The sequence below is a fragment of the Podarcis liolepis genome (genome assembly GCF_965112155.1).
Source record: "Podarcis liolepis genome assembly, chromosome: 8".
Lineage (NCBI taxonomy): Eukaryota > Metazoa > Chordata > Lepidosauria > Squamata > Lacertidae > Podarcis > Podarcis liolepis.
The window spans coordinates 39020296-39033055 of record NC_139560.1 but is presented as its reverse complement, the minus strand read 5'-3'; the positions used below and the strand labels follow the sequence as shown (position 1 = coordinate 39033055).

The 12760-nt window shown below is 38.5% G+C and overlaps 1 protein-coding gene across 2 annotated transcripts in view; it reads right to left on the bottom strand.

The window, feature by feature from the left end:
- Positions 1-7789: 7789 nt before the first annotated feature.
- Positions 7790-12760, bottom strand: part of TCEA1 (transcription elongation factor A1) — a 32994-nt gene continuing 28023 nt past the window's right edge. For both annotated transcript variants that reach the window (XM_083518043.1, XM_083518044.1), the window contains exons 8-10: positions 12474-12620; positions 9070-9141; positions 7790-8069 (exon numbers count right to left, since the gene is read on the bottom strand). In XM_083518043.1, coding sequence (XP_083374169.1) covers positions 8061-8069; positions 9070-9141; positions 12474-12620 — 228 coding nt within the window. In that variant the 3' untranslated portion in view covers positions 7790-8060. The remainder of the gene's footprint in view (positions 8070-9069; positions 9142-12473; positions 12621-12760) is intronic.

Below are 12760 nucleotides of genomic sequence, written 5' to 3'. Positions count from 1 at the left end.
TTCAGGCATAAAGAGAACACTCCTTTTCCATTAACATCATTTGGAATTTTGCCTCCAATTTCAATGGGAGCCGAATGTCAACCTTTCTTGGACATAAGCAGCATGTTTGAGGTCAATAAGCCAAATAGAAGTACAAACATTTAACATATAAAGGACTGAAAAGCACTGGTCAGAATGCTATCACCTATAAAGTGTTATTTTACTATTAGTATCTATGGAATGAATTTTAGAAGTTGCATTGTTAATGTTTCTGGAAAAATTAAAGAATTTATTTAGAAGAGGAAAAGGAGTTGGGCATTTACTACTTTAAATAAAGCACAAAATGCATGTCAGCTGTTTTCATTACACAATTTGTCACCAACATACATCTGTATTCATGTCGCAGCTATGATATGTATGTATTAGGGGATGTCCACCAATTGGATTGGAACAGCTTCATCTTAACCAATTAACAGATGAATCTATTATGGTCACTTTCAACAGTTACTGAGATCAAATACTTAGGGTTGTATAAGTATTTCGGGGTTGTAAGTGTGCCAGTGGAACAATGGGACGTCCATTTTTGCTCCTCCTTTGTGCACCCCACCACCCACAGCTGATTTTCCAGGTTTCACAGGGGGCAGAGACAGTTCTGTCATACTCACAGAAGTCCTTTGCACCAGCAGAGCTGCAACACTGTATACGGTCCTATTCTCATTTGAACAGGCAAATAATTTAGAAATTAAGTTTTCAAGATGCATAGTTCGAGGTTTGAAAAATGTATATTAATTGTGGAAACTATCTGTGATGTACACACTTTGTAGGAGGCCACTTTCCATTTTAAATCCAGTTATTTCTCATACTTCCATCCAAGTAGCAGTTAATATGCAAGAGAGGTCACAGGGTTCAGTTAAGTGTTGCACTTAATCTGATTGCTGGTGAATGTAACACAGTGTGTGCATTTTAAAGCACAGTTCTTCATAAATTCCAGAACCCACAAGTTCAATATTTGAGTCCCAAATCTGCTTCAAATGAAGGTTAATATTTGAGTGGACATGTTGGCTTAGTACTTCAGGACACTGTTCTGCTTAAGCGTTGTATGCTAACATAACTACAGACTTCTTTTTTAAAAAATAAAATGTAAATAAAAATGCCCAAACTTTTTTGTAGATAATGAAAAATATTTTAAAGCCATCTTTTAAAACATTGCAATGATCTGTTCAGCAAAACCTGTTAAAGTTGAATGTTAACGTGACAGAAAATGAGTGACAGCATTACCCCATTACCCAAGGGTTTTATTTTTCATAAAGAAGTAATAGTATGCTTTGCTCAATTTTTGCAGGGGGGTGTTACTTGGAAAACAGCATGGATGAAGAGGCTTAACCCCCTCTCCTGCATGGATAGTATCATTTTAAGAAGGATCACGGATCACCTGCTGTTATATCGTGTTGCATCCTTAAAGTGAAAGGACAGGGACTACAAAAAGATTATTCTAAAATATAATCCAGGCTGGAAGATACTTGTTACTTTCTTCTTCTAGCCTTTCATCAGCATTCCCATCTGGGCACTGCAAAACAAAAGCATTAACTAAGACTCCTCCCCACTGGGAGAAAAATATGCATATACACTAATTTACTTGATTGTTCAATGCAGCATGCATTTGCCATGTTAACCCCATTTTTTAAAAAAGTAACAATGAGCTGTGTCATCACACAGTATCAAGGGAGACAAGCTGGAACAAAGTATATATTGTTAGAAACACTTCACCTGTGACCAGAAGTTCCAACACCTTACTCCATAATGACAGTTACAACCACTTGACTCAAGCCATAAATACCACAGCAGTATTGCACTTTGCAATTCAAGACAAGTCCAGGTTCATTTCCACCCATCCTCAATTCACTACTTGGCCACTGGAATCCTAGATCTGGGGTAGAGAATCCATTATTCTCCAAGTGTTGTTGAACTCCAGTTCTCATCAGCCTCACCCAGCACGGTCAACTGTCAGGGATGACAGATGTAGTCCATCAACATCTGGAAGGCCACAGGTTCCCCAGCCCTGTACTAGATCATATAAAATAGATGAGATAAATGCAATACTTGTATTGTTGATTTATGACAGATTTATTGTTTTATATACACCACTTAAACATTCTGATTAAGTGGTTTATACGTTTTTCTAAATAAAAGTCTAGAATTGACTCTCAGACAGAACTAGTTGCAGCAACTCAGGTAAAATTAATCATCTTTATTCTAGGGAAAGCATTGCAAATGCATTGGAGCACCTAAGAAATGGTTCTATAAAAGATTCACTCAAATCTTTGCTGAATAATAGAAATTTTAACCAAATCTGGTATAATTAACTATAGGTGCAATGCTATATATCTGGGAACAAACCACACTGAACTGAACCAGTTTCCAAGACAACATGCTTAAGCAAGTGAACTTGGTTTAACTTCAAGATCACCTATGAAATCTGAATATATGGTAAGAGTCAAGATAAAAGCCCAATGTGAGATTAAATATAGAGCAACCCTACATCACTATATCACTGATGCATATGAATACCAAGCTATGTTAACATTACATCCATACTGCATTATCTTTCTTTCCATGTCTTAGCAAGTTCAATAGCAGTGGGCGAGTCTCATGCTAAGAAGTAACATATTGAAGGAATAAAGCATATCCAAAAAGCTTGCCAAAAGACGGGGGAAGGTAGTTTATGTCAGAAACTGAATTAGACAAAGATCTACTGAAGAGGCATGCCGAGCACAAGCCAGAAGTACATTATCTTGCCCTCCCACAGACACTGTTGTACCCCATTCTTTCAGGTATAAAAATAAATGTGCCTCTCCTCTCTTCTAATGTAAAACTTTTAAGCATGCCAGATAGACTGCACTATTCCGGTGTTTTCCCCCTTTAATACCGAGGACTCGGTGACTAGATACATTTAATAGAAATACATCAGAAATACATCATTAATTCATTTAGTCTGAAAGCTTATTCTGCAAGAATTGCAAATGAATGCTAAGCAGGCACACATTTTTTACATTCCTCATTTCTCATTCAGAGCAGATCCTCATAACATCCTTGACTGATTTTACACTTTATATTTTAAACATATTAATTATATTAAGCGTCATACACTAAAAATAATAAATTGGGTTAGAATCCAAAGGGAAATGTGTGCTCAGGAGTGCTGCACACACAATCTGTAGTCCAGGTTTCTAGTTTTGCTGCATCAGTTTTCATGGCTGCAGGAAAGAGCCGATTTCTAAAATTAATGCAAACATCTTTCCTCCCCACAATGATACAAATCTTGGTGATTTTACAAAAACCATGAAGAACCTGTCCAACAAAATAATGGATAGTATTTTTTTTTTTGCTGCACCAAGAAAGCCTGCTAGAATTAAAAGTTTAGCTAGTGTTTATAAATTAAAATCTCATATTCCTAATAGACACAAGTTACAGTCTGAACAGACATGCATAGGATTGAACTGTATGTGATATAAAGAAAGCTAAACTGGTTTCACTTCTCTAACTATGCTCAATTGATTGCACATTCCAATTTATTTTTAACAGCAACTTTTAATGACATTTGCATCTTCAAAAAGTGGCTTGTCATGCATAATGAAAGCTTGTGGTACAATTGTTTCCCACACATGCTGGGTATGTGGAACCTAACTGCTTGGATCCAATTCAGTTCACATCAACAGACCCTAACCAAGAAGTTACTATGGCACTGAATATTCAGAAGCTAGACAAATAAACAAAAATGTCCTAATATACTTGAATCAGAGTTCGTATTTTTATTCAGCCATCATTTGTGATCTTAGGAAGCCATTCTTAGTTTCAGCTTCCCATCTGCAAAGCAGAAACATTAAACTCTCAAATGACTGGTGCAAAGCTAAGCAATTTGTGGTACTAAGTATACTGCAACAGTTATATGAAAGAGTCATGTAAGTGTAAGCCCATTAAACAGGTTTTAGAGAATGGGAGCCCACTGTGCATTGCAGAAGCCTTGCACATGGGATCCCAGCAGCAAGAGAAAGCAAGTGTGAGATCCAGTATCATGCAGTGTTGGACTAGGATCCAGAAGCCCAGGATTCAATTTCCCACTCAGCCATGAAGCTCACTGTCTGTCCTTGGGCTAGTCACTGTCTCTCAGTCTAGTATATTTCACTGGGTTCTTGCGAGCATAAAATGGGAAGGGGGAGAACCACTTTGAGCTCTTCAGATAAAAGAAAGAATATAAATATAAGAAACAAATAACTGCAAGCTAAGGAAAGTAGCCTTCAAGCAAAGAATACAATCATCATGATAAGCATCCGAAGAAATGTGGTAGCAAAGTCTATTTAAGAGTTTTTAACACAATATTTTGCAGGAGATTCATATTTACCATCACAATAAGTCAAACCTACTGTCACAGAATCAATATACCCCAGGGTTTGGGGGATGAAAGCCATTACTACTTCAGGCTTGGTATTTATCAAGCAGCAGGACACCCATTAGCAACTTGCAGCATTCTAGTCCCTTGACATTATCAGTTAGAGGTCTGCCCTTTATATACACCAATAACTTCAACAGAACATTTCTACACCTATTATTTTCATTATACAATATTAAAATTGTATGGACACCTCCAACTAGGACAGTCAATTGATCCTGACCTCAGGTGCTTACATTCACTGCCCTATATTTTTTTGGCTTCATTAGCAAAAACTACAAAGCAGCTAAATAAATCTCTAGAGAGCACCGTTTACAAAATGCTTTAAAATTGTTATTGTTGTACTGTATATCAAAACATCTCAAGTCCCAAGAAGAAAAAGCTCCAACGAAGGAAATTTAGGACACAATTTTTGCAGCTTGATTAAGCTTCCCACTGTTTCCCAGTCTGCTAGAAACCTTAGTTATGGATCAATATGTTTTATAGATATCAGCAAGTTTACTCATGTTTACAACATTTGGCATCCCATCCTCCTCTTTATTACTTGAATTAGTATATTCTGTCACTACAAATGAAATCTTCACATTAATAGTGTAATAGCATTCACATTTTAGCATTTGTTTTTATTTGCAAACCAACACATTTGGGTACATTTACTCAAATCACCAACACTAGTAATGGTATTATGCAAGCTGTATTTAAACACTGACCTGGGTCGCTTCAGACAAGATTTTGTAGCTAATGAGGTTTATCCACATTTTTATACCTGTGTTTAGTATGCATAGAACAAAGCTGTTTCTACGAAATTTTGGGAGCTCTTGTTTCAAAGTATCTAATTGAGAAGATCCATTTTTACCAATTAGACCCCTGTAAAAGCTACTTTTGTACCTACAGAAATGGAATTTAAAGATAAATGGATTTTCAGATTCTCATTGAGACATACTGCATAATTGAGATATACACTGCTGTCCAAAGCCAGCTGATCTTTAAATAACTGTAGGCCCAGGAAGCAAGACAGGAAACAATGGCATACAGTTGGAGCTTTGAGAACATAAACTACATGAATTTCTTTAGTAAATCATAGAATTATAGAGTTGGAAGGGGCCCTGAGGATCATCTAGTCCACCCCCCCCCCCCGCATTGCAGGCATACACATACAGAGACTGAATCAGACCAAACATGTATATGCTTAAGTACTGACACACACACACACACACACACAGCACACAGGACATAACAAAGATACAGTGGTGCCTCGCAAGACAAAAATAATTCGTTCCGCGAGTCTTTTCGTCTTGCGATGTTTTTCGTCTTGCGAAGCACATTCCGTCGCAACTGCGCCTCTTCAAGTGGCTTTAAGAAAAAAGTGCAAGACGTTTTCGTCTTGTGAAGCAAGCCCATAGGGAAATTCGTGTAGCGAAGCAACACAAAACTGAAAAACCCTTTCGTCTAGCGAGTTTTTCGTCTTGCGAGGCATTCGTCTTGCGGGGCACCACTGTAATCAGATACTGGGGACAAACCAATCATGTTTATCAGAGGTATACTATCTTTGAACATGGAGCTTGTCCCTTACCCACCATGAATGTTCCTAATCTTTAACCTAGTAGCCAGTCATTATTAAGAAAGATCTTCAAGTTTCTCCAACAGTTCAGCTGAAGAGAAATAGTTTTTTATGATGAATAGTTAGATGAGTCTTTTCAGCTATTAGAGATGCTGCTATAAAAGCTACACATGCAATTTCTCACATGGATCATGTCAGGGAACTGACATCGGAGCCAGAGGCGGAGGCAAGGCTCTCAAGCAATGCTGGAGAAGGGCCCAGCAGGGAGAGAGGCAGCTCATCAGCTGGGGAAGGAAATCAGCGTAACACCAGGGATAAAGGGGGGCAGATGGGGGAATCGGCGAGGGGGCTCCAAGACTCCTCGCCGGAGACCAGCGGGGAGAGCACGGGTCCTCCACTACCCACACCCTCCCTGCGCAGAAGACTTCCGCGCAGGGAGAGTAGGAGGAGACTTGGGGTCAAACAGCTTTTATGCTGGAAAAGGTTTAAGAAACGCCCACTGACGGATTCTGCTAGCGACTGAGGCAGCCACGAAGTGAAGGGCTGTCCAGACAGAAAAGGTTTAACAAGGCAACATAGCCAGGAGTGGCGGCAACTTACGCAAGAGCAACCCCTATATTCATTACAGATCATATAGGTTACTTGTTTGAACAATTAGAATTCTAACTCAAAATTAGATTTAAAAAATCTTTAAAGCACAGTTATAATTTGGCATCAAAAAGGAGTCACCAAAATAAAATTAACAATCTGAGGAGTGTGCTTATATTTAGATTTAAGACTTTAAGTGCTATAAAAATGATGAGACAGAAATTAGCACCATGTATATAATAAACAGATGTCAAATGAGCAAGTTAATGTGGTTTGCTACTGAGAAATGTTACTTTTGATTACTTGAGTATCCTGTTCTCTTCAGTCAACATGGCAACATGGAATAGTACCCAAAAAATGAATTCTACAGTAAATGAAGTCAAAGTTTGTCATGTTGCTGTTATTGTGAATATGAAAATGAAAAAATATTCAGTTATCCATTCCATGTCAGTTTTTTATCTTCTGAAGCCATGTTTAGTAAAACTCACGTTCTAATAGATTTGTTTACTATACCAAAATATAAATGATTGTAAGAACTTTGCTTTTCAGTATTTCCCTAACAGTCAGAGAAATATTCTAACAAAATGCCACCCAAACAGGTGGTGAAAAACCATAGTTTTATTTTTGACCTCAGGTCTAAGAAATCAGCAACTCTACATGTAAAAAGAGCTGGTCATTAAGAGTTCACAAGAACTAATACCACTATAAATTTGTAAAGATTAGCTTTACATCTTCAGGTAGGCAGCATACTACAGAGCATCTTTGTTCATTTATAGAATATAAAAATGAAACTAAACAGTAAGTTCAAATCAACCATTAAGGAATTTCTCTAGAACTAAATACAATATAATAAAGCACATGCTTCAAGACTGCACATTAAACTGGATAGAGCAATGCAAGTTTCAAAAGCATAAAAAGTTTGATTATCTAATAGGAGGTATGTGTGTGTTACAAATAATCAGATTTTTAAATGAAGAATTGAGGGCCCCTGAAAAAATGCTTTATGCAGTCTAGTCACCCACCCACACAAATTATAGTTTATTACGAGAGTATAAAGCAAAACTATTTGATCTAACACACCAAAATGGCTAAAAAGGAATGTACTATTAAATATGAATTTTATTCTACAATAAAAAAAATCAGCTGGATATGCCAAATGCAGAGATATACAACTCTTTGTTCACGAAGTTAAGAAAAAAGCAGTTACCCAAATGTCATTGATAAAAGTTTAATGTAGACTTGCTTATAAAAATGTGGGGGGGGGGAGGGTATCGAAATTACACCATACAATTGAGCTTCCTGGCTCTACAGACTATTAACTACAGAATGGCTGTGTCAAAATCCAAAATTTAACTTCAGAGATGTCTGCATGAAAGGAAAAGGAAAGCGAAAAACTTTTGCAGGAATCTAGATGCTTGACCTAGTTCTTAAAGCTAATTATAAAATCCTCTTTCATACTGGTCCAGATTTCAAGAATTTCTTCTTCTAGCAGAACTGTCAAAATAAAAGAAATATTTATGAGTTATATGCATATAATATCACCAGTGAGAGAAAGCAAATGAAGATCCTACATTTTGTTCACATTCTTAACAAGCATGGTAGCATAACTTTCATTCACCCATTTCCACCCCCAAAGTGTCAACACTGATCAGCAGAAAGTACATGAAAACCCTAATTGCTAGGGTGTTATATGTGAAAAAACCCTACAGATTGTTCCAATGGTGCGTGTGTCACTTCCACCCATCTAACTTGAAAAGTTAAGCTAGTAAAAATACAGGGGGGTGGGGTGAAAGCATAAAACATGGGGTGTGTACATTCCTTCCCAATCCATATGAAATACCACCAAAGCAGTGCAATTTACTTCTGAGTGAACAAACTTGAGATGCAGCTTCAAACTTACTTGAGAGTAAGTCCTATTAAAACCAATGGGACTTCTCAGTAAACATGTATAAGATCAGACTCTCATTTCTAGCTTTCTGCTGTTCTCTCTACCAGGGTGCCTCTTTACCTCTCAAGCAGAGGTAGGCGGCCCTGTTTAGGAAAGTTTTAAATGTTTGATGCTGTATTGTTTTTGATATTCAGTTGGAAACTGCCCAGATTGGCTGGGGAAACCCAGCCAGATGGGCGGGGTATAAATAATAATTTTGTTGTTGTTGTTGTTCTTGTTGTTGTTATATAAGCAATTCAATGTTGCCCAGGGCATGGGATGATTTCTGGGTTAATATAGGCCCCCTTCTACAGTTCTACCCCACCTGGTGGCCATTTTATTACAGATTTCAGCATCCCTTTTCCAACAGAGGCCAGTGAGGCCACTGAGACCATATGACTGGGCAATGGATTGGCATCTCAAGCCTCTCTCTTTTTACATCTAGACTGCAACACTGTTAGCTCATAAATAAAGACACATACCCAGAATGAGAAAAATACAGTTCTTTTAAAAATCAGGTAATATAACAGAAATTGTTACATAAACAAAACAAGACTTTTTTTTTACCTTCCATCTGTTTCCACATTCATTACACACAACAAATGTTGTCATAGGTTCATCAGCACTTCGAGTTTGAACCTAAAAGGGGAGAAAAGAACTCCAAGCATAAACTGACTAATATTATGCTATACAATTTGTTTATGCATTACTGCTTCTGCATATTTATTTGGAAACCAGACTCACTGTGTTCAATATGGCTTACTTTCTGTATGTGCGTTAAGACCACAGTCCAATTCTCATTTTTAACCCAATATTTACCTGTGAGTAAAGACTAAGAGGGTGGAATAGAGGGACAATCTCCCTCTTCAACTTCTTTGCCCATCTCTTTTCTCACCCACTCCATTTGTCATTCTCTTCTTCTACTCAGTGCCCTAATATATAATTTCCCACCCTCTATTCATCTTTTGATAGCTGGAAGCAGATGGCACTGTTTTCTTGCAGAAGCTCCTTTTGAGTGACGCATCTTATTTGCCCCAATGTAGGTGGAGAAGGAGTAACGAGCTAAAGGGCCACTGAAAGAACAAGAAGCAAAAACGGTATGCTATAGTATACCCCAGCCTTAGGTAGAAATGGGAAGGCCTGAAAAAACCCCGGAAAAATTGGGGGGGGGGGCACACCATTTTTTCCGGTTTTTTCCAAAGCTGAAAAGAATAGTTTGATATAGTTTGAATATTTCACACACCTTTTTTTCCTATTTTTCCTGAGCAAAACGGCTTTGGGGAAAAACCTGTCCCCCCCCCCTTTTCTGTTTTTCTTCCAGGCCTTCCAGCTTTCACACTTTGGAGCTCCCTGCCAACTGACACCAGGCAGGTGTTCTCACTATACTCTTTCCGGCAACTGCTCAGAACATTTTTGTTAGGGCCAGCCCATCTGAACACATAGAAGCTGCATGCGATTTACTTCCTTTTAACCACTGCTGACTTTCATCATCGTTTGAATACTCTTAAATACCTGCTTTTAACTGTGTTTTATCAATCATTTTAATGTTCTGTTGTATATTTTTGTAAACTATTTAGAAGCTCTCTTACCATCATGCGGTTTATAATATATAATAACAAATTCAATTAAACACACACACACACACACACACACACACTCCTTTTCCTTTCAAACAGTTTGAGCCTTAGTGCAACATACTATTCAGTAATCGGATGCTGGTTACTTCTGAGCCTGGCATGCAAAAAAATTGCCTTATGCTTTGCCCCGGCTGTCCTCAAGTAGAGATGGGAAGGCCTGGGAAAAACCTGGAAAAATTGGGGGGGACGACAGGGTTTTTTTCCTTTTCTTCCCCAAGCTGTTTTTTAGAAGTCCATGAGAAAAATGACAAAAAGGAAGAGGAAGAAAAAAATGGAAAATGATAGCAGTAGTTCAGAAAATGAAATAGAATAAACTGCATGTATAGGTTGTATTTTCTATTTCTTTTCTTTTCTTTTTTTTAAGCATTACTCAAGGGGTAGACATTCTGTGGAGCTTAAATATTGAGGTGGACCTTAACTTTATTTGCTGTTGGTGCTAAGGGGCATATCTGATTATTTTTCATGTTGGTAGTTTCTTGCTTTTTTTTGTTGTTGTTGCTTTTGAGGAAAAGGGGGATGGTTACCTGTTTTATTTCAAGCATAATACTTTTATATACACTGTATTTCACACAGTTTGTAAAACTACTCCATACTGAACTTTCCCATTTTCCCAAAACTTCTATTTTTCCTGGGGGGAAAACGGGGGGGGGGAATGTTTTCCCCCCTCATGGCTTCAAAATTTCCAGAAATTTTACATCTCTAGCCTTGGGGGCTGTGTCAGTCCAACTGGCTTTGATTGCACATCATCAGCATATATCTGAGGGATTGCTGTGGTGGTAGTAGGACAAGGCAGGTTTTTACAGAATATATAAACTCCACTCCTAAAATTTAATATCAGAAATACTAAGCCTCTCTAAAAGAATCACTTTCTCCACCTTTGGTCCCCACCATGCACTCAGCTCTCACCTCTGGCTCCTAAAAGCTGCCAGCATGCAACAGTAGCCACATCCCGGGAATGGCTTTGACTGGCCGGCTAAACCAGGTGAGGGTAGCCAATGGGTCTCAAGCCCTTGGTGAGTTAGGATTTCCCCTGCATGCATGACAGGCTCCGGCAGATTGAGCAGAGGAGACCAATAGTGGGTCCAATGGTCACGAAGATGGTTTCTGTATGTCCTATCATTCTGGAAACGTAGCCCATCTAGGAGAAGGAAAATTCTGATCCTAAACCTCCACTGCCTCATGCGGTATCTTGAGGAGAAGAAAGGGCTAAGGAGTAAACCCTACACAAATCAAGAGTGGAGTCTCTAAGATGGTTGGATGGCACCTAGTATGCCTCCTTCCAGTAACTCCTGCAGCCCAGCTGGTGCCAAATGTATTGCTCTGCCTCACAAATCAGTGAGGCCGCAAGAGGTGTCTTCTTGTCTGGACAGCCCAGGACCTCCATATACACTGCCCAAGCTTGTGCCCCGGAGAGGTATTAGAGGTGCTGTTAATGCTGTGGTTTGACCTCACCCCCGGAGATGCACTCAACAAAAAATTGATGCCGAAAATTATGGAAGTCTGGCCAATGGTGAGAACTGAAAGGAAGTGCAGTCTAACAACACCTGCACAATATGTCCTATCCTTGTTTTAGAGGGACCAACAATTTTCAAGCAGCTTTTGAGAGCAAAGGAGGTGGATGGGTAAGGGGAAGATGAAAAGGCCTAATGTATAGCAAGCAACTAAGGCACAGTGAGCGTCTCTACCTAAAATAATACCCTCTTGCTTACCTTGACTGATTTCTACTTCCCTCAGCTACTTGATGTATTCAGCTACCCACCCACAAACTAGCCCCCAAGGATTCTACTATTCATATTCCATCTTAATGTAAACAGCACTTCATACTCCAAGGCCTAGGCAGCTCCACATATCCATAATATCTTGACCATTTATACTTAAAAAATTAAGTAAACCAGTTCCAGTAAAACTGAAGCACCAGACAACAGACACTCTGAGTCACACATTTCTACAAAAAAAAAATCCTGACAACAGATTATGAGGAGCCTTAGCTGCTTCTACTATTTAACTATTTCAATAAGATCTAAAAAAATTAATAATTTGTAAGGATAACAAAAGTACCACCTGTAAACACTTATACATTTATGGCTACAACCAAAATATCTAGATTTACTGCTGTTACTCCCAAACAATTGGATGCTCTCAAGTCCATTCAAACCTTGACCATCATACACTCATGTTGTTATTTACCCAAGTACATACACAGCCTCCACTGTCTAACCACAATCAGCACTGCTTTCACTGCTCAGATAGGGAATCTTTCATAAGCAAGTCCTGTTGATGGTGAATGTGGTGAGGCTATGAAGGCTAAATGTTGGAGAATATCACTTGCCATACCTGGGTGTAAGTACAATTCTTCTTTTTACATTTGCCACATGTAAAGAGATCGGTCGGAGTTCCTCCTGTTTTAGCCATTTGATGCTCTCTTATGGCTTCTTTGGTAAGATTTTTTCTCATCTCTTTCAGTTCATCACTTGCCATCTCCTGTGGTAAGGATACACAGAGAGATGATGAAATAGGCTTTAATTTTTATTTTATTTTTGTACTTACAACTTTCAAATACAAATTAAAGGTTAGTTATTGTGTAGTGTGTGGTATCCAACAATGTCTGTCTGCTGATGGAA